Raw genomic sequence first — 23,138 nt, forward strand, 5'->3', positions numbered from 1 at the left:
AGAATAGAGAAAATACAAGTTTTGTATGAAAAACTTACATTCGCTGTATTTTTTTAACTAAGATGGTAAGTATCTGAAGCTACATAAACTAATTACAGGTATAGATATATAGATAGATATATATATAGGTAGGCTATCCTATTGTAAGTACAAAGTTTCAGAGCAATCCAGCTAGTCGTTTTAAAATGACAGCGTAACTACGTTTGCTTGCTGCGGAATCTTAAATTAGAAATATCATTTATAAGATTTACCGAAATAATAGTTCCTGTAGGTCGAATACGGACGACAATTAGTAAGTATACTATTATAGAATCCATCTTTTAGTAGATCCCTACTAATCTTCAAGCTTGAACCGCTGAATCGATTTAGATGAAATTCGGTATATGAAGATAGTTTGAGCCCGAGAAAGGACATAGATATATAGATCTGATACGTTATAACTGTTATAAGGAATATCTACCCTCATTCTGTTATTTATTTGTGATAAGAAATAAATAACAGATAATATTCACATTGACACATTGCAATTAGGTTGCCTAGTAAAATTGCGTACGGACAGATTTTTTTATTATTAAGGCCGTTCCATCGGTTTGCCGCTATCACTGTCACATTTCGCAAGAAAGGACGGGAAAGACCATGTGGCGCGCATGGTGTCAATTTTGATCGAATTTTGTCGATTTTTATTTATTTTAAAAACGTTGCCTTACAATATAGAAATTCGAAAGCGGTAAAATTACTATTTGTTAAGATTGTTTTTTCTTCTTTTTTTTTATTATAGCGTGTCACATAATAAATAAGTTAGAGGTTACTTTGGGAATTAATTGTATCGAGCGAAGTGTCATAAATCATAATTCGTGTATCGGCAGCTTATAAATTAGAGATAATATAATCAAGAACTACATATATTTTTTCCACGTCTACGAATATCAACGTCTCTTAGAAAAATATGATCGTATAAGGAGGTTTTTCGCCTCTGGCTCAGGGAACCGCCTTAACTTAGATTAGACTAACCGCTTTTTATCTAAAATCAAGGCAACCATGGAATGGACCAACTTTTTAATAAGGCAACCTATTACCGTTAGAATATATATAAAATAAGCTTTCATTTGATATAATAATACGATTCATAAAACAAAAAATGTAAAAAAAAAGTTTTTTCTGTCCGTACGCAATTTAACCAGGCAACCTATTTGCAATGTGTATCTTAGACTAGTAGGATAGTTTTTATCAATCATCATCATCATCCTACGCAGACGAAGTCGCGGGCAGAAGGCTAGAGTATTATAATTAATTAATCTAGTACAGCTCACCGTAAGAGACACAAGACCACCTTACTCTCTAATTTGAGTAATTAGTGCAGGTAGAGTGAAATAGATGAACAACTATATACATATAGCGATAGACTAAGAAAAAATACATAAGGCTGCACGCTATATTATATTTTTCACCTCAGCAGCTCGAACAAGCCTACTTTCGTCACTAAGAAGAGAGAGAGATGTGGTGTCGTAAGAAAGTACAACTTTCCTCACTCCAGGGAGTGAAACAAAGTAGCTTTTTAATTTAGTGAAGGCCATAAACTGCCACTTCATTTTTTTTTCTGTATTATTCTGTGTAATTCGTAATACATTTTAACCTTTAATATGTTTTCACTACTCAGGTGATAAATTATGTGTGCAACACGAGAGCAAAGTTATTTTACATCTCGTGTTTTTGAGTCCCTCGTTACGCTCAAGATTCTAACTTAGAATCACTCGCTTCGCTCGTGATTGAATTATACAATCTTTCGCTTTCTCGGGACTCAAAATAAACACTCGCAAGAAAAACCAACTTTCCTCTCTTGTTGCACACTTGCACAAATAACTAATGTTGACATATATATGCGTTGCACCCCGCTCGTGTAGCGTGGCTCGTTGCAAAATGTTGCAGTTCCTCAGGACACGCCTGCGGACAGAAAGTTAGGTAGTTAATACTTATCTAAAATAGAGCGTAATGAGATAATAGATATTCGGACTACCTGCCTACGTGATTTCGTGCTCGTAGCCCGTAGGCAAGCTCCTAATGGGTTTCCGAATCGCTAGACCGAGTGGCTAATGTATGAACAGACACAATGTTTAAGGGTGGTAAACAAATCAAATAATGATAATTATGAAATACTTTTAACAAGTCGTTATCACGCGTTGAATAAGCAAACAACTATTTTGCTCACGGCCCTACTCGTGGAAATTACTTGTGGAGAAGATTGTAACTACCTATGTGTAAGTATACCTATACTTAATACGAGATAAGTACAAGGACGGTCAGGTCAACCCAATTTTATCAAACTACGAATATCTTAGACGGTTTGGTGCAGAGGGTCCTATGTTGATGTTATGTATTAAAATCACTTCGCTGTTTATTGTTATCGACTTGTGCTAGTTGTATCTCTTTTCTCGGTATATATTGGGCTCTAAAGACGTCACCGAAGCTATTTCCGATAGGTACAGTAAGCTGAAATAACTTGCCTCCCTTCCATAGGAACTTGTTTGCAGGGAGTCAGTTATCTCTGTAGCTTATTTTACCTACAATACCTACGTCAACTAATAGAGTACTTGACTTAGTCAAATCAGTTTTTATGGTTCCGTACCCAAAGGATAAAAACGGGACCCTATTACTAAGACTCCGCTGTCTGTCTGTCCGTCTGTCACACCAGTCTGTATCTCATGAACCGTGATAGCTAGACAGTTGAAATTTTCACAAATGATGTATTTCTGTTGCCGCTATAACAGCAAATACTAAAAACAGAATAAAATAAATATTTAGGGGGCTCCCATACAACAAACATGATTTTTTTGCCACTGCCAATCTGGTTTGACCAACTATAGTAATATATTATAGGTATAATATTAAATACAGTCCTAGTGCCGTAAATGTGGTAATATCTGAACGCACTCGGAATGATTTTGACATTTGCCTGGCCTAGCCCATGCCTATCCTATTCGTAGCGTTCCATTCTACGGTATGACCAAGTATGTCTTTTTGTTTATGAACGTGCTCATGAACGTGCTAGATTTTCTGTCTTAACTTGATCTATCACAATTTTTTCTGTAAATTTAATAAAATAATTGTATAAAATATTATTTTTAAGGGTGATGTTTCAGCTCTAATACAATTGGCTTAATTATACAATTTTTAAGTGAAACGCATAGCGTAGAATGGAATACGTCTTTCTTTCGCGACTTGCATTGCACGAAATGGAAATGCCTATTGAATTTTAAAGATAATAATTAAATACTACATTTTAATCAAATAAGTCGCATTAAACACCATTGCCTTTTGGCAATGCACTAATCATTCTATCAGTTACCAAAATTTTGATGTTGTTCTTTAAGTTTTCGTATTAAATAATACAATATAAACATTGTGTTTCATCGATGGACTTTAGAATCGATAACCCAATTTCGCCGTAGTTTTTTATTAAAATTGGCTTTAGTAAAGGCATATAGATGTTGGGAAACTTGTGTTGATAGTGTTGAGGTGCCGTGCAGGTGGTAATCATGTTGTTCACACCGATTTATATAGCAATGACCTTTATAAAGAGTTGGCGCATCAGATCGTTCCGAGCACGGCTCCTGGAGTTCCTTAGCGGGAATACAAGTGTTGCGTTTTGCAAAGTGCCAGAAAATGCTGCAGGTGAATATATTTTACTTATGTGTCTCCCAAGTTTGTACAATCAAAGCCCCTACCCAACGTTGTTATTACTTTTATTAATTAGCTGTTTTTATTATTTATTGCAAAACCATTTTGTACATCAGTACATTTCTTGGGTGAGACCTTTTTTATTTAACTGCTTAGCATGACCTGCGTTTGCAACTTCTAGTATTGAGCTGTGCTCACATAATAGAAATGTAATGTTAAAATTTAACTTTCTTGCAGAAACCCCTACTTTAAGTTCCAAGCTATGCACAAATCCAAAGAATGCATACCTATGTGACTTGCTAGATTACACAAATGCGACCAGGATATGCAGTATGAAGCCGGCTCAGTGTATTGAGATCAGTGACTGGGTGACATGTGCGGGAGGCCTGCCACTAGGCTCCGAGGAGCAGCCTTCTGTCATTGAATTTGATGTTGAAGTGTTATTGGAGTGTGAAATGGAGCCCCATGATTTAAGTGCAAATCATTTAATAACGGTAAATATACATTATAGTTAACATTAATCTTACTGATTATTTACACCAAAGCAGATATCAATAATGATAAATCTGAGTTCTGTGCAGTAATCCTAGAATGTAAACCTAATTTTACTGATTCAGAAGCTTAAGAGCAGTTACCAGGTATTATGCTTATTTTCATAACAATAAATGTTACATGATGTGCAGTGTGCAGTTAGTATTTGCAAAAAAAATGTGTATTGCTACTTTTGAACCAACTGGGTGCTGTTCCTCTATTCTGTGCAGCAATGAGTCTCATTTCAAATTAACCACATTTCTTTTGTATGAATAAAAATGCAATCTAGTGTCCTAGACCTGACCCTTGTAAATTTAGAATATGATTATAAACAAATTTATATTATCTTTGAAGAAAAAACATGTTTACTACATGCAACCTTGTTACTGATAAACAATGTGTGAATTGTGACACTTTAAATATAGGCCACTGGGTAACTGTGGCATATGTCATTCACACCACCTTGTACAATTCACACCCAAGAAATATTATTCTAAGCCACCAACATAAAATATGTTGCACCAGTACAGTCAGCAACAAAATTTACTAAGCACATAAATGATCTGCATATGACATGTTCTTGTTCTCCTTCTATAAAGTTGCAAATCATTTTGAACACTATCCTCTCTTAGCCATAGTATAAACAGGGCAATAAAGTATATGTTATCTTCATACAATGCACCGCGCGCGACTTGTATGTGTGCGCCATAGTATCTATGCGTCGCCGCACGCCCACTCAAAATCTCGACCCGTTTCTCAGTGCGCCAGTCGAGATTTTGTTTGAGTGTGCGTGCGGCGGCGCATAGATACTTATGGCGCACACATACAAGTCGCGCGCGGTGCGTTTGTATGAAGATAACATACTTTGCCCTGTTTATACTATGACTTAGGTACTTCTACTGCTAACTGTACCCAATATAATGTGGAACAATTTGAAATCATTATCTAATTTTCTTATTAAATGCCTAAAATTCACTGTTTTATTTTTGTAGCTGGACTCTATGGGCTTACCGGTGGCATGGAAAGCCAGCTCTCATTTAGCCATAGTGCTTAAAACAAACATAGAGAACCTGAGTGCAGCCGGATTTCACTTTGTTGGTAGTGATGAGTTTCTAATTGATCACAAGCTGCCAGTAGTAAGGATACAGAGTAAGTTTACACTTTACTCTTATTTATTAAACAGATAATAAAATTGCTCTTACAATATCTACCTATACATTACCTAATGATAGTGATGTGATTATAAAATATTTTCACCACACCAGCTGGTAAAGGCTCTCTTGATTGTTCTAAACTGATAAGAAAGTTGCATTTTATTCACATGTGAGGCAAATTAATGAAAAGCAAATTTTGAGTTGTTTTCTTATGTTTGATGACTTTGAATGATAACTATTTAATAAAAATCATTTTGAATAGATTTGCTTTGATTTTGTTTAATATTTTTACAGTTAGTACGAGTATTTTCCTTGTGTTGGTGTGGTGAAAATTTTTGTGTTTTACTCGGTGGCAAAATTTGTTTAACCCTTGTGCCTTCAAATCCTTGCAACGCTCAAGATTCCTTATTCGAACCGAATTCGGATCTTTTGCTTGCTCAGGTATCAATATTAGCACAAGAGGTGAAACAACAACTTTGCCCCCTTGTAAAACAAATAACTATTAAGACTGTAAAATAAAAACATTTCCTCTTATCTGGATTAAAACCACATAGGTAAAGAGCTTTAGCACCACAAAGAGCTGATTTTCAACATGATTTTTACCATGTTTTCTTAATTTGTATCTAAACATTTTCCAGCTGTAAAGCTTACAGGGGAACCAAATAAAGCTACTGATGCCTCGATGAGAAGTCTCAGAAGCGACATTCAACATGGTTTAAAAAACCCACCTGGGGAATTCCATTGGCCCGTGCATGCAGCCCTGCTTAGAAAACTGTCCAAAGTAGTTGATGTTAAGTCTGAATGTAATAGTGCCGTTATAGAAATGAATGGTGGCAGCAGTAACATGGTTGATACCACAACAATCAGTAAAAAGACTGTGTCTCTAGCAGATGTGAGTGTCAACACAACAAAGTCCCTCACAGAAGATGACGAAAAAGACACTTTTGCGGCTGAACCAATTAAAACCCCAAATAAATCTCCAGAACGTAAAGCAAAGCCGCAAGAAGAGATTGTTGTTGAAAATGTAACAGTTGAAATTCAGCACAATATAACACCTAAAAAATCTAGTCTCAAATTAGATCTCAAGAAAGGTACAAGTTGCCTGTCAGCTTCATTACTCAACATATCGAGCCAAATCAAGTCTGTCACCACACATAAAAGGATAGTGAGCTCATCTGGGCCTAAGAAGTCGCAGCCCCAGATAGAGAGCTGTCCAGTGAAGGAAGATTCAAAGGGCTCTCCGTCTCATGGCAGACCAAAGTCTGCCAAAACTTCCCGTCCATTAGTCAATACTAAATCACCAAACATATTGATATATTCAGATAGTATAGCTGCTAGAGATAATTTAGAAGCTTCTCTTAGAAAAGTTTTGGATGCAGATAGGTGAGTAATACTGATAGTGATAATACGAATATAATGTAAATATTTTGTGCCCAAGTTTTTGTACCTACCTCCGAACATCGTTATTAAACATTAATTCTTTTTCATTTCTCATGCTCTGAAAGAGGGTCATTGGTGTTCTAAAAAGTGTGCAGAAAGTGATACGTTTCTGCACTAGAGCATTTAACTTTCGAAGTAAGATTTTTTCATTTTTTTAAGATAACTCCCCACTCCATAAATAACGATGCTTTTACCTAAATTGTTAATTGAAAGTACCCTCGAGAAATAGTATAAAAATTTATACTTAATCATGTTTATTAAAAATCACATGCATTTTACTTTCCTCATATTACTATTTGCGCTCTCACTGCGTTCGAGCGCCAACCTATCTCGGCAGAAATGAGTGCCTTTCATCCCTTGGTTAACAATCTACTATATTGTGATTCGGGTAGCCCATGGTTAATATGGCGTGTGCCACAAATGCAGGAGAAGCTGGATCTATTTCAGTTTATCATTACTACTACTTGGACTGAGAGCTTCAAAACACAACCTTGAGATTAAGTTTTTGAGCCGTTTTCTAAATGTTTTAATTTACGGTACAGGTACACGATATACTCTGTGACGCGAGACGCGCTGGAGACGGGCGCGTGGCGCGGGCGCTGCGCTCTGGTGGCGGTGGCGGGCTGCGTGGGCCGCGCGGCGCCGCTGCTACTAGCGCACCTGCTGGACGGCGGCCGCCTTCTGGCGCTGTGCTCAGACCTGCTGCACGCCGTGCTGCCCTACTACAAGACTGCCGAGGTGAGCTGGGACCGTAGGTTGCTACTGCTGATGCCGCACCTGCTGGATGGCGGCCGGCTGCTGGCGCTGTGCTCCTACCTGCTGCACTCTGTGCTGCCCTACTATAGGTACAAGACTGCCGAGGCAGAGGGAAACGTACCTATTATTTCCATTCTAAAAAAATCAGTTGCTCATTTACTTTTACCTTTTACGTAACGAAGTCAAACGTAATATGAAGCCTTACGGTTAACATGGATTGGATTTGCGACAGGCTTCGGTCGATGTTACGTATTAGGTTTAATTATAAAATACTCGTAGAACATTCAAACCATCTGGTGACAATTGCATAACATCATCTCGGTTCATTGAGAGCAAGCAGCTTCACTTTTGAACTTACGTTTAACGTTATAATCATATGCACTTTACGAATCAGGAGATCCCGGGTTCGAATCCCGGTAAGGGCATGTATTTGTTGATCATGTTCCTCAGTAATAGATGTTATCTACATAAATATCTAAGTATATATGTATCTATATAAGTATGTATATCGTCGCCTAGTAGCCCTTAGTACAAGCTTTGCTTAGTTTGGGACTTTGGGACTAGGTCGATTTGCGTAAAATTGTCCAAATATATTTTTTTTTTCCTATTTCCTAATTTATTTATTAGCCCACTTTATTTTTATTTATTTATTAGCCTCCAGCCTCGCTGAACAAACGTCTCTCTCGCTTATGGAAAAAGTTTACTCGCCCTTTCGAAAGTCGTCCAACTGCGAGTACTGCGACCGTAAGTTTCCAAAGCATTGTCCAATGAGTAGTTGTGTGTGCCCAGTCCCGCCTAAGCTGTAATAAATGCATAATTTAAATAATATTTACATTGTATTATTCAAGGTTCGTGAGAACGAAGTAGTACAATTCACATTTGACAAGTGGAAGTCTGTCAAGATGAAGCACCACATATTCTGCTACCAGGCCTCGCCGGCAAAGAAACAGTTTTCTACGGAAAGCGACAGGCAGTAAGTTACATAGTTTACTGAAGTTTATGTTTCCCGTCAGCTTTTTGCCTACCTACGCAACAAACTTCTGTCTTGTCAGGCAATGTCTACATTGATATTAATTAACCATTTCACAAGCGACCAAAATTAACTATGTGAAACGCGACTCTTAAAACTTCTAAGCCAACTAAACAATTAAAATCAGTTGGAAGAAGTAAAATATAGACATCTAAAAAACCTGCACATTTTATTTGCACTCTGGTGTCCTGAAATATCAACTTTACTTGCTGGTGGTTGGTTGCATTCTTCATAATATCATTTATTAAGGGGTCTACTGACTATCAGTCCGCCGAACGATATCGGCCTGTCTTCTTCTTCTTCTTCTTTTAAAATTATGGCTTCAGCCCAGTGGGACTATTTCGCCAGTATCAAGGTATTGAGAGGTTTACAAACGACAAAAATTGTACGGTTGTACAAGACAGTGTACGGTGATTTGTTAGCTCTTGTAAATCGATAGCTAGACTTTACAAGAAGCACGTGGACTACCGGCCGTTGACTCCAAGATGTTGGTTAAACGCGCTTCAAAATTAATTCTCCATTCACTGCACACTACCACATTAGTTTACTGTATAATAAGCTATCGATATTACACTTTAAACAATATTAATAAGCAAAAAACAAAGTAATTAATCACGATGCTAACTATCAAGATGGCGCTCGAACCGGAAGTCATCGGCCTGTCAGTTAGAACAAAAATTTGACAGTTCCGAACAACTGACAGGCCGATATCGTTCGGCGGACTGATAGTCAGTGGGCCCCTTTAGATGTAAAAGATTAAAGTTGTGGACTTGATGTTACTCTTTGATCCCATGGCTTAGACTGGTTTGTTTAGTGTTTATAGAGTCACGTTTCTTTGTTTATATTTTATTAAATACCTCACTATCCAACGCGATAATGCCTCACTTTCAAAGCAATGTATCAAATTTATCAATACGGCTTTCATTGCTATGAGGTATAAACATTGTATTTTATGCCCATAATAGTATATTTAATACGTGTACTATCTATGGGTAATACATTAATATGCGTTTTGCAGAGCAAGTCAGGAAGCTAATATATATGGGTACGCAAATTGTACATATTAGCATCTTACATGATATAGTTTATAATGTAATATTTTGCTTGTAGTGTTTTGAAGCTCACTTAAAAGCTATGTTCGACAAAGCATCTCATTTTTTAATTATCTTGTAATTAACTTAATTACAATATGGTTGCAAGCGAAGCCTTATTGACACTCCAGATTTGAAAACTTATAAATTTTTGTCATTGAAAATTAAACGCTATTATACTGAAGATACGACGTAAAATCGAACTGTAACGATATATTTGACTTTTGTAGATGAAACTTATACCCGTATTCTAATTGGTGCGAAATAGATTATCGCTTGTACACTCTAACCGTCATGCCTGCCAATTTACAACCACATCTATACCCGGCTGTATTATAGCTTTTAAGGTAATTCTTTGACCCCGTTATTTAAGACCTTTTGATTTGGGAATGTCATGGTCGTATGTTGCATGCAGGGACCGGCCCGCTATCCCTTATCGGGGTTTTATAAGGGTATTGCATAAGGCTTAACTCACCATACCCTTTGCCAGACGAAACCCTTTGTTTTGGTTTTAAAAACCCTTATATAAAGCTACCACATTTGAGTAATCGGTAGCCCAAATACCCTTACAAAACCCTTATCATCCGCTCACCAACACCTTGCATATTGCTTATAAGGGTTAGCTTTATAAAGGGCTTCCCTTTTAGCATATAAGCGTGCTAATTTAAGTCGTCTACCTTGTTCATAAAGCACACATTACTTCGAATCCGAGCGATCGTCGGCGGCGACGGCGGCGTTCTTTGACTAGGCACGTATTTTCTTTCCTTTTCATACACTACCGTAGATATATACTAATCCTGTCTCTTTCACGCAAAGGGAAACCTTTATAAAAAGCGCTTAAAGATAAGGGTAACCCTTATTAAGAGCTAGCCTTATTTTTGGTTAGCTTTTCGGTAAGGGTTAGTCAAAGGTAAGGGTATGAATGGGCTTGCAGTTCAAAAGGGAAAGTCTTTCAATGTGTTAGCCGTGTTTAAGTGTCGCCCATTGAAAGGGTTTTATCGCGGAAAGGGTTGTCCGGTCCCTGGTTGCATGCTTTATTCAGAAAGCATTTTGCACGCTTATATCTATTAACATTACATACAAAAAGCCCTAAGCACGATTTGATTGGTTTATTACTTTGATTCACTACATACATACCCATTGCCTTCTTTGTAAATAAACCCTTCCCTACAAAAAAAACCCTCCTCCGTAATACAGAAAAGAACATTGATACATATCATACATATTTAGTCATGGCTGCTTGAATTTTCGATTTTGTCTTTGCTTTTCAAAAATGAGGCTATAATAATTACACTTATTTTTAAAATTTCATGACACTGGACACATAATAGTTAAAAAGGAAAATGTATTCCTACATTTCTATTCATAATTCAGTTTAAGTAGAGGAAAAGTAATATTGCTAGAAAGTAAACCTTTGTTATGCAGATGTAGAAATACTCGTTGAATTTTGTAGACCGTCCAAATACACGGGGCACCCGGGCCACGAGCTGGACATCCAGGTGCTGGCGTCCGAGGAGACGTGGCGCACGCCGTCGCTGCTGCAGGCCACCGACCTCACCAACAGCGGCGTCGCCATATTCTCACAGGTGCAGTACTTCATGTTGTACACCGTCCGGTACACGGGACACCTGGGCCACGAGCTGGACATCCAGGTGCTGACGTCCGAGGAGACGTGGCGCACGCCGTCGCTGCTGCAGGCCACCGACTTCACCAACAGTGGCGTCGCCATATTCTCACAGGTGCAGTACTTCATGTTGTACACCGTCCGGTACACGGGACACCTGGGCCACGAGCTGGACATCCAGGTGCTGACGTCCGAGGAGACGTGGCGCACGCCGTCGCTGCTGCAGGCCACCGACCTCACCAACAGTGGCGTCGCCATATTCTCACAGGTGCAGTACTTCATGTTGTACACCGTCCGGTACACGGGACACCTGGGCCACGAGCTGGACATCCAGGTGCTGGCGTCCGAGGAGACGTGGCGCACGCCGTCGCTGCTGCAGGCCACCGACCTCACCAACAGCGGCGTCGCCATATTCTCACAGGTGCAGGAGCTCATACTCAGTTATTCAAGTCAATTGTTATGAGAAATCTCCACGTTGTTCCTAATATAATCGTACTACTCTGACTGCACGAAATGAAATACTTGTGCAATGAGACACTTCCGCATCATAAACAGACTATAAAATACTTGTGTATTTACCGTAATAAATATCATATACGAAGGAAAAAATTACCAAAGCCTCCAGTGTCCAGAGCTGAGCAGAGTGGTTCGATTCCAGCTCTGGACACTGGAGGTATTGGTCATTTTTTTCTTTGTATACGATATTTATTTTGGTTTATAGTTTAACAGTAGTGTGTCTACTTGAAGAACACAAATTAATAGTACATTATGATACAAGTGTGCTAAGTTGGTCATTACACAGGAGGCGATATTATGCGCGCGAACTGTAAGCGAGCGCGCAATAAGAAAGCCGATGTGTGTAATGACCAATGCACACGCGTTTCATATGACGTTTTTCAACACATTTGCGAGAAAAAAAAAATACTCATATTAATCAAATTTTAATAGATAAAACATTTAGTATTGTGTGTTGCATCTGTCATACTGCCGGCCGCCCCTCGCCCCGGCCGCGGGCCGCGCACCGCGCAGGCGGTCGGGCGCCGGTGCCCGCCAGTCCGACCAATTAAAGAAAGCTCCCTTTCCATGCATATCAATAGCAATCAGTTACCTTAGTACTCAGTCGGATAATATAATGAAAAAGCACGAGTGGAATAATACACTGAAAGAGCACGCGTGTTTAATATCTAGGATTATGAGCCAAAAATCGGTGGAATAAAAACGTCGTTTTGAGCAAGTGTGTTGAAAAATATTTTATTGTCTTTTACCGCGATAGTTAGTTAGTTAAAATATTCATAAATAAATAAATAAATTCATTTATTTCGACCAACTTAGGATTACATTAAATAATAAAATTATAATTCAAATTAAGATTAACATTAAAATTAAATTAATTAATTAAATCATAATTATTACTTAAAATTTAACCTAACCAATAACGCCCGGTCGAGCCTTAGGAAGGCCTGGACACCAGCACAGCAATAGCAATAGTAGTTTTCATAGCAAGTAATTTAATTTGTTCTTATTTGTATTCACAACATTTCATTAACACCTTATTAGGACATTTGGAAAGGGGTATAGGGTCAAGCGGGGATTCATTTCACTTCTCCGGTATTCACGCGCGACACGAAGTACTTATGCATAGATCCAGCTGAACCAGCTGTACTATTTCAATCTTCAGCCTCATACCAAATGTTCCTTCCTAATCTAGATACACCTGGAAGCCGACCCCTGCGACTACCTCGCCGACGAAGGCGTGAAAAGCAACGAGGCTCGCCTGGAGATCATCCACAAGATCCTCGGCGACATCCTCAACCTTCACGTGCGGGAGCCGCGCGAGATCACGCAGCCCGACTACAGCCGGGGGTTCTTCCTTGGGAACCACGTGGTAAGACCACTTTACACTTAAACATTATCATGTTACGTTTATCTATTGCATCGCCATTATAGTAGTGATTGCTGAACGAAGACGGTTGTATTTAAAGCGAAAACTTTATCTTTAGTTTCTAGTAACTTTAATTTTGATTTATAATGTTGAATGAATTTTTTGCATAAAATATAACCATCTTTGTGTATAAGTACATACAGAATGAGTAGGTAACATTATACTTGCATTATGATTTAGATTGATTCTTGGATTGAGATAAAATGCAATACTATTTCAATATATGTACGACTATATGTAATATGTATGTTTATTATGCTTTCTAGATACACCGTCATTTATTTATTTACACGATCATTTGAAACAAAATGAATATTGTGATATAATTAGAACGCCAGTGGTGACTATCAATAATACTTTGCTTAATGTTTTGTCTGTCAGGATGTTACACAATAATGCAGCCTTTGTATTAAGAATCAAGTAATGATTTAAGTTACACACCTTACACTATATAGTACAAGCTTTGTATGCAACCGAACCGACCGAATAACTTAAAATGACTTGTCTCCCAATTAGTAAGCTACGTCTATAAATATAATTTATACACGCACAAATATTTCTAGAATCTGGTCTTCATTTAGAGTGTACGAAAGACTTTAAAGCTAAACGTCAATGTTCTAATTTTCTTCAGTAGGATATGACCAACGAGGCTACTGAAATTATCTGATCATCGCACCAAAATGTACGCAAAACTACGACACACACATTCACACAAACTGTAGGAGAGCTGGAAGCGCTCGGCGTGTAATAAAACTGACTAGACTCTTCCAGAACTTCGATGAAACACATTCAAAATTGTATCTTTTGACAATAGCCTTTAAGTGTATAATGGGTTGTCCGTTAGGGGTCGTGGCCTGCGTCGACCAGCACGGGCCCCGGCCACGTGACGGTGTGATGGCCGGTGAGACGCGTACACGTTTGCTCATTGGTTGCTGTGTCACCGGGATTTTGAGACTCGATTCACTATAATCTTAACGAACAATATAACTAAATATTTATCAGTACGGTTTTTACTCACTATTATTTTTAGTCGCTTTTGGCGACATGTTTCGGATTCTTTGGGAATCCATCCTCAGGCACGAGTGTCCGCGGCGGTTGTTCGTCGTGCACTGCACACAACAATACAACTAATTAAAATGACTATATTAGGTACCTATATTTTAATGTAAGTTACTATAAACCGAACGTTATTACAGTCGTTCACGTCACGCTAACGTAATGAATGAAGAATCAACTTTTCTTAGGTATATTCTTTATAACAAAGTAATATCCACTTATTTCAGCCCGAATTTTCACTTACGACCCAAAGTTTAATAAATTATATTATAATCTAGTGATACAATACAATTGTTCTCAAAATCCCAGGTGATTGTATATATTATGCTTTATATCGCTTAGATTACACGTAGTTTAACGGTTATTTGTTTTTTTTATACAATTGGTAATTAAATTATCATAATGAATTAAAGTCTACTTTGCACGATTATTTCTCGCTTTACGCTTACATAAGGTAAGGGCCGATATTTTCGCTAAGCACGATTGTTTAAAGTCAACTAAGTAATTTTTATAATAACTAACTTTTGCACCATTTGTCCAAATTCGTATTTTTTCTTGGCTGTAAGTACTTACTTATAAATTTTTCTAAACGTCAAAAATTAACATCGGTATTTTTTATAATTCATCACCGAGTATAAACAGCTAAAATTTATTCTTACTAATTCGCATGAATGTGATGAATGAGTTTTTAAGATTGCCAGAATTAGAAAGCTATATATTGAGCCACAGAAAACATCGAATGTTTACAGACTGTCACTACAGTAGACCGTATGTTTTATTCCAAAATCTGTGTAAAATCACTGTAAAAATATTTCGCAGTCTAAAAATATTCGAAAGAGCCACTTTCCGTTGTACGTAATATTTGTATAAAAGTCAAGATAGGCCTAATTTTCCCATAACTGTCACTCATATGATGAGACGAGCTGAACGCAACGTAATTAAAAGTAGTCGTCATAACGTTTCGTTGCGTGGTTTTTCTCAAAAAGTCTCATTTTGCGTTATTTGCTGAAAAACGTCCAAAAGTCGCCGTAGACAACTAGACAATGCATCTACCAAAAAGTGCAGTCGCCAAATACGAAGAACTGTCGCTCTTTCATTGTATTCTTAGTCGTCAGAGATCGTGGGCAATACATCCACAGGTTGTTCATGAGCAGGGCGCGATGAAAATGGAGCGCTGCGTCCAAGCGCCCGACGAGTTTTCATCGCACCTCGCTGCACTGTGACGCAGTCTTAAACGTATGAAAAACACTTGCTCGGCGGCAGCACTGTTTGTCAGATAGCCCAGGAAATATAATGTCGTACGTCTACGGCGACAAGGAGGGTGATGAACATGTAACGGCCGGCTGATACATTCGTGTGTGGTGTAGCAAAAGCTGGCGCTGGTGGAGGGCTGGTGCTCGGGCGGCGCGGCGGACGGGGGACGGCTGCAGGCGCTGCCCGGGCTGGCGCTGCAGTGGTGCCTGCGCGGCGACAAGGAGGCGCGCGCGCCCGCCGCCGACTTCCTGCCCGTGCACGTCTACGAGTGCCCCGACCACTTCTCCACCGTTGAATACTTCGACGTGAGTCTACCGCGATTATCATACTGATGCGGGATCGCACACCGCTCTCGCTCGGGGGTGAGCGACACAGCGCTATGCACATCGATCCCGATCGATCGCACAAAGGAGCGGCGTTGCGGATCCGCATTCAATGTAAAGAGCGCCTATTTGTATTTCAACTAGTACGAGACCTAGTAAAGAAATGCCTCCTTTCTGTCATTCACCCTTGGACCGCCAAAGACGTCAACTGACGCGCGCGGCTACAGCGGATTACTAAGGGTTAATCACAGTCGATTATAGTGTACCGCTTTTCTGAGAACCAGCCGTCAACTTCAACGAGTGATAATTTACGTGAAAGCGTGATCGGCGTTTTCTTCGGTCATTTTTTTGGTCAACGATCGTAAGGTCTACGTTTGGTAATCATATTTAGACTTGCTCCCACAGTTGGCGCCTAAATTAATAAAATTGCGCTTTGCCCTATTATATGAAATGCGCCTTTGAGTAACTTAAGATCGTGGGTAGTGTAAAAGTGAATTTTTATAATCCTTTCCAGAACCTAACATCGAAAGAGTTGGGGCGTCTAGTGATCTACGCGGACATGCTAACGACCACGAACGCCGTGACAGGCGGGCCCCCACTGGCGCACGGCGTGGCGGCCGTGGCGCGCCGGCAGACGCTCGGCCGCGGCCGCGGCGGCAACGCCTGGATCACTGTGCCCGGACAAGCTTGTATCTCGCTACAGGTTGGACCAACATTACTGAACCTATTGGATTTACTCGGCAAGAGTGGGCCTCCATTGACACACGGCGTTGCGGCGGTGACGAGCCGACAGACCTTTGGCCGACGCCACGCCTGGATCTCTGTGCCCGGACAAGCTTCTATCGCAGGTTGGTCAAGCATTACTGAGCCTATTGAAGAACTTCGTTTACTCGGCAAGCGTGGGCCTCCAATGACACACGCCGTGGCACGCCGGTACTCACAGGGCCAGGCTTCGATGTCGCTACAGGTTGGAGAACAATTAGTGATCCTTTTAAGGTTTATCTTTTACTAGTCTCGGTGGGCCTCAATTACGGCGTGAAGCCGTGACAGCTTTAGCGCGCCGGGAGGAGGCGGGCAAAGGCTGCGGCGTCAACTCCAGGTTCTCCGTGTTGGGTGAACAAACAATGCTGAACCTTCTGTGCATTCCTTTGCCAGAATCACTGCTAAAATGCAGGCAGATGAGAGACGAAATATTATATGCGTCTAAAGAATTTCATAAGACATCAATAAAAGCTGCGTGCATATACTTTTATTTTTATAATGTATATGTACAGGTATGGCGCAAGATATCGCCGACGCTCCCGCTGGTGCAGCACGCGGCCGCGCTGGCCGCCGTGCGCGCCGTCCGCGCGCTGCCCGCCTACGAGCACCTCGACATAAGGTACCTAGGCACTATGTACAGGTATGGCGCAAGATATCGCCGACGCTCCCGCTGGTGCAGCACGCGGCCGCGCTGGCCGCCGTGCGCGCCGTCCGCGCGCTGCCCGCCTACGAGCACCTCGACATAAGGTACCTAGGCACTATGTACAGGTATGGCGCAAGATATCGCCGACGCTCCCGCTGGTGCAGCACGCGGCCGCGCTGGCCGCCGTGCGCGCCGTCCGCGCGCTGCCCGCCTACGAGCACCTCGACATAAGGTACCTAGTACCCAGGCACACTCTCGCGTGATCTCTATTGAGAAGAGTACTCTTTAATTTAACTTTTAGCAGTAAAACTGCGTGTTACTATTTGCGACAATCTAAGTACTTACCTTGTACATACATATTATGCGTTACATGTACAGTGAGCTGCGAAATTGCATGAAGATATTATGAATGAATTCATTGATAAATTCGCCATGCACTTTTACGGCTGATGGTACAAGGCTTCGGAGGTTCTCTAAATAGTCAAAATCATTGCCGAAAATTATTTTGCCGAATATCATTTCGCAGCCAATTATTCGTATAATTTCATTTCGCCGAATGATCAAGTGGCAACTCAATACAATAATTTGATTAATTTGTATTATTTCCTAACCTAACAGTTAGCTGTATGTTTGGACAACAACTTAAAAGTACCCTATTTAAAACGCAATGTTTTAGGTAGCAGAATGACTTCGTAAGTCTAATACGAAACATAAAAAGTTTATTTTCGTAATTTTACATCGTTCGATGCAAAAGTCGGTTCTGGCGTTCGCCGGCCGCTACCGCGGCACGCTCACTTCGCGCGCCGTTTGTTCGCAGTTCAGGCGAAAAGGCAAAACACCGGCTACGGACCATAGATCTCAGTTATGCTTTCTTAATAATAGTAAAATTTATGACAAACAAAGTTCACTAGATTTCATATAATACTTATATATTTTGATGTTAACAGAATAAAATGGCCGAACGACATCTACTACGGGCGCGAGGTGAAGATCGGCGGCACCACCACCACCGCCAACGTCACCGGAGACAACGTTGTCTGTAACATTGGTACGTACGCTATAATTTTTAACATTAGTACACATTTGGCAATTTTATATTTAGAAGATATCATTTCCTTATATTGTTTTTCTCTACTTATTATTATCAGCCCGTTAAATCATTTCTATTAACACGTTTGGCTGATAAGATGTAAAAACGAATTAAAACGGGTAACTTATGTATTCTGTGTACACGTCGGGCACTCGCTGCAGATGTTGCTCTGGTAAAAGTTCCTCGAAACGGATTGAAGCATGTCCAGCAACTATTCGACTAAAATTATTCGTCCAAAATTTCAGTTGGCATCAGTAGTAATAGATATTTATGTATTCCTCAGGCACCGGCGTCAATATCTCCAATATAGTCCCAACAACATGCGTGAACCAAATAATCGAGCAACACAACAAGCAACACGGCACCACCCTAGCTCCAATGACGATAGAGAAGTTCCTGGCGCGATACTGCTCACAGTTGGAAAGGATACTGGAATATATCGACTCGGACGGCGGCGTGGATGCCTTCCGAGAGCAGTACTACCAGTACTGGCTGCACGAGTAAGTGGTTAAGAAGCACTATAACAACAACACGCTGTAAAAGTCAAGTTCCTGGTGAGAGTGGTGAGGTACTGTTCACCATTGGCATCGGATTAATGTAGTGTATCGGAATCTGACGACGGCATCGTGTCACTTACCGCTATCAACTACACAACGTAACTAATTGAATCGATACCATACCACTGCTTAAAACGGTATCGCAGTAACGTGCCGTATGCGTACCGTTTTTATCGCATGCTCGCCACACCGCTGCTCAAAACACGCTTTCGACGTGTTCGTGGTCGATATTAGTGACCTATTTAGTGAGTTTGTTGCCCTTGGGACTTACATGCGTGCCTTGTTTCAGCAATGAGAAGATTCAGGTCCGTCGCGAAGGAGAGTCTTCCCCGGTCGCCGGCACGGTGGTGGGCGTGGACGAGGCGGGCTGGCTGCGCGTGCTGACGGTCGCCGGTGACGTCACCGTGGCGCCCGACGGCAACACCTTCGACCTCATGACCGGCCTCGTGGCCCCTCGGCTGTGAGCTATCGTCCCCGGTCGCCGGCACGGTGGTGGGCGTGGACGAGGCGGGCTGGCTGCGCGTGCTGACGGTCGCCGGTGACGTCACCGTGGCGCCCGACGGCAACACCTTCGACCTCATGACCGGCCTCGTGGCCCCTCGGCTGTGAGCTATCGTCCCCGGTCGCCGGCACGGTGGTGGGCGTGGACGAGGCGGGCTGGCTGCGCGTGCTGACGGTCGCCGGTGACGTCACCGTGGCGCCCGACGGCAACACCTTCGACCTCATGACCGGCCTCGTGGCCCCGCGGCTGTGAGCTATCGTCCCCGGTCGCCGGCACGGTGGTGGGCGTGGACGAGGCGGGCTGGCTGCGCGTGCTGACGGTCGCCGGTGACGTCACCGTGGCGCCCGACGGCAACACCTTCGACCTCATGACCGGCCTCGTGGCCCCTCCGCTGTGAGCTATCGTCCCCGGTCGCCGGCACGGTGGTGGGCGTGGACGAGGCGGGCTGGCTGCGCGTGCTGACGGTCGCCGGTGACGTCACCGTGGCGCCCGACGGCAACACCTTCGACCTCATGACCGGCCTCGTGGCCCCTCCGCTGTGAGCTATCGTCCCCGGTCGCCGGCACGGTGGTGGGCGTGGACGAGGCGGGCTGTCCGCGCGTGCTGACGGTCGCCGGTGACGTCACCGTGGCGCCCGACGGCAACACCTTCGACCTCATGACCGGCCTCGTGGCCCCGCGGCTGTGAGCTATTCATAATCTAATAGATGGACGATCAAAAATACCGTATTTCGTAGAAGAGAGGTGTCATCCAGTACGCCTTGCTTCAAAAATATTTTGGCCCGATTCTGCGCGTAAAAGTAACTTGAAATATAAAGAAAGGAGTGGGAACAAAAGTTGATTATGCTCGGGATATCGAATAAGTATAAGGAATTAAAGCTACAAAGTGACTGGTAAAATGCAAGGAATTGTTAATAAGGAAAGCCTGGTGAAGCAAAGGGTAGCAGGTATGAAGCAACGCTAGCGCACAGCATTTGTTCCATTGATTGTGGTCGGTGGTAGAATCATAAGTTTATGTCAAAAGCTACACTATTTAGTTTTAGTGCTTTAAATAATAAAATACTCGAATGTAATTTAACGATCATCATAATCATGTAAATACGCGGCATGACTAGATAGAACAGCCGTAACACTGCCATTTCTACTATATCTAATATCATCTAAAAACTGTAATAGATGTCATATATTAAAGAAAAACCACTGGAGGGCTTCGTCACTTTTTCTTTAATATATGACATCTATTACAGTTTTTAATTTATATATAGTAGTGTGACTACTTTAAAAAACACAAATCAAAATATTTAATAAAATAATTTGATTTGTTCCCAAACTTGTTAATATCATCTAGGTAAATTAAATATTGGAGTCCTGTTGTATTTTAGAATTTCGACTTGTTCTTGTAATCATCTATACCTTTAAAATTATGGGATTTTAAAGAATGACGGTCAATTAATATAAGTTTCATGGAGGTGTAATCTCAGTGCAATAGAATGTATATATCGATATAAATAATAATATATTTAAGTCAATCCAGTGTTCATTCAAACAACATGCACGATCTGTATTGAAGAGTGTGACGTTCATAAGTAAAATATGTGACGTTTTCAACCAAAAGGTATCACATTGTCGCTTGTCGATAAGGTTGATTTCTAATTGAAGCTGACCCTTTTGGTTAAAAATGGCACATATGTTAATTGAATAAATGCCAGTGTTAAATATAAATGTTTACGTATTTAATAAATGGATTATTCATTGTTTTATAATTAATATAGAATGGATAAGTACCTAATGATGTTAATGGGTGAGGGTAAACCAGTGTACATTTGCCGTTTGTGTTTTGTAAAGTCACACTAATAGTCGTCGAAAGTGCTTTTTACGGGAGAATGGCAATATTCGTGGTTGTGATAATTTCGCGTTATACTAACCTGAAGTTCATAATTGCGTTTCAGGTTACAGAACCACCGGTGCCGTAAGTAGGTTGAGTTTAGTTCAAAACTGAACCATTAGAGTTAGACCAAGATAAGTCTGCAACGATTTTGATAACACACGCAGTGCAAGTATTAATTATACGTCATAATTTCATAGAAGTTTGACGTTTGAAATAACACTTGCACTGCGTGTGCTATCAAAATCGTTGCAGACTTAGGCCCGATTTCCTCCTACGCTGAAGTCAGTCGCTGACGTCGGTCGAGCGTACCGTCGGAAGAATAATCTGCCGCGGACGTCAGCGTCGTTGTGCGGGGGCCCATAGAACATACGTTACGTACGAACGCTCGACCGACGTCAGTGACCGATGTCAGCGTAGGAGGAAATCAAGCCTTATCTTGATATAAATCTAGTAACTTTAGAAAGTAAAGCCATCACCCATCACAAAACAATGTATGCGTTAGTCAGGCGTTGTAGTGACATTCGCGTAACGTAATCTAGACCAGAGAGTCTCATCAGCGAGACTCGTTTTGATCTCAAAATAGATGCCTAGAGTCATACGATACTAACGGTTTTAGTATATTAGTGGCTCCTGTGTTATCTCTGCTGGGATTATAACACCGTTATTTTGGGGACGGTGATTTAATATAGTACTTGAGATAGACAGAGATTTCAAATCTCAGGCCACTACTCACGCCTAGCTACGACACTACAGTGATATCCTATGTAACGACAACGCACTTGAGTCTGTTGTCCATCAGTGTTAGTTACTAAATGTAACACCAAGTATATTGTGATTTATTTATTGAATAGCAAATAAGTAGCATAGTTATAGCTATAGATACTTGACTACGTACCTATAATCTCTACTCATAACATGATTTCAATTGTTGTTGACGTTGTTCTCCAGTAAATGTAAGTACGAATATACAGTTAGGTGTAAATTAAGAGACAATCGTCGCTTTGTTAATTTGTTCATTCATCAAATGGAGAAATGTGCCTAAACTGTTAATTAAATACTTCGCATACCTGATTTTTTACCGTTATACAATTGAATATTTAATTATTTAGACTTAAACATTATTTCGAAATAATATATTTTCGCTGTTTAAGTATAAAGAGAGTGTATAGACCAAATTAAATAAATGTTATGCAAATGTGTTCCAGTTTTTATCTACTTTATAACACAGAATAAGTAATAGTACTACCGTACAGAAAGGAACTTCCTACAGAACCGAAGTTTGACAGCAGTTCAGGGACGAATCATGCTGTCCCTTTCTTATGTATGGTACTATCTATTTCGGCTATTTAGGGCTGTCAAAATTCAAGTTATCTGTGTCGTAAACGCAAACGGACGTCGTGTCAACTCTAATAATTGCTCGGAGCAATGCTGAGGCTAACGGAGCCGAGAATACCCGAAAGGAAGAGTTTCGCACCCCTGTTTATAGTAAGGCAGAACTAAGGCCCAGAGTCACTTCGAGATAATTTGAATAAATTAATTGATTTTTTATTATTAATTATTAATATCACAATGTCACACATTAGTCATCTCGCTGTCGTAATGTGCTGTTTAGTTATTTATGTGTTATTTGTTGATGGGAACTTAAAGTGTTACTAAATTTAATCTTGTTATTATCTTGTTGTATGCATGTCCTGTAATAAATTATTTCAGATTAAAGATTTACTACTTATTTAAATGTTCACTGCATGGTAACTAGAGGTACCTACCAATTCGATTTTTTAAATTTTTTTTAGATGTTTGAATTAACCTACCTAATTGCAT

At 40.7% G+C, this 23,138-nt stretch overlaps 1 protein-coding gene across 1 annotated transcript; it reads left to right on the forward strand.

The window, feature by feature from the left end:
• Nucleotides 1–3,217: 3,217 nt before the first annotated feature.
• Nucleotides 3,218–23,033, forward strand: LOC134755946 (uncharacterized). The gene is made up of 15 exons (XM_063692652.1): nucleotides 3,218–3,669; nucleotides 3,913–4,169; nucleotides 5,199–5,355; nucleotides 5,999–6,743; nucleotides 7,343–7,538; nucleotides 8,405–8,529; nucleotides 9,605–9,631; nucleotides 11,131–11,722; nucleotides 13,010–13,186; nucleotides 15,667–15,858; nucleotides 16,391–16,579; nucleotides 17,151–17,257; nucleotides 18,229–18,329; nucleotides 18,655–18,871; nucleotides 19,218–23,033. Exons 1-15 carry the CDS (start codon nucleotides 3,534–3,536, stop codon nucleotides 19,390–19,392), a joined length of 3,393 nt encoding a protein of 1,130 aa, XP_063548722.1. The 5' UTR covers nucleotides 3,218–3,533; the 3' UTR covers nucleotides 19,393–23,033.
• The last annotated feature ends 105 nt before the right edge of the window (nucleotides 23,034–23,138 follow it).

The sequence above is a fragment of the Cydia strobilella genome, chromosome 1 (genome assembly GCF_947568885.1).
Source record: "Cydia strobilella chromosome 1, ilCydStro3.1, whole genome shotgun sequence".
NCBI lineage: Eukaryota > Metazoa > Arthropoda > Insecta > Lepidoptera > Tortricidae > Cydia > Cydia strobilella.

What these genes read in the sequence shown, in the direction of transcription:
- LOC134755946 (XM_063692652.1), top strand. Translation starts at nt 3,534, where the DNA reads ATGTTGTTCACACCGATTTATATAGCAATGACCTTTATAAAGAGTTGG. An exon ending in GTGCAAATCATTTAATAACG is followed by an intron (nt 4,170 to 5,198) that starts GTAAATATACAT and finishes TTATTTTTGTAG; the next exon opens with CTGGACTCTATGGGCTTACC. An exon ending in AAAGTTTTGGATGCAGATAG is followed by an intron (nt 6,744 to 7,342) that starts GTGAGTAATACT and finishes TTTACGGTACAG; the next exon opens with GTACACGATATACTCTGTGA.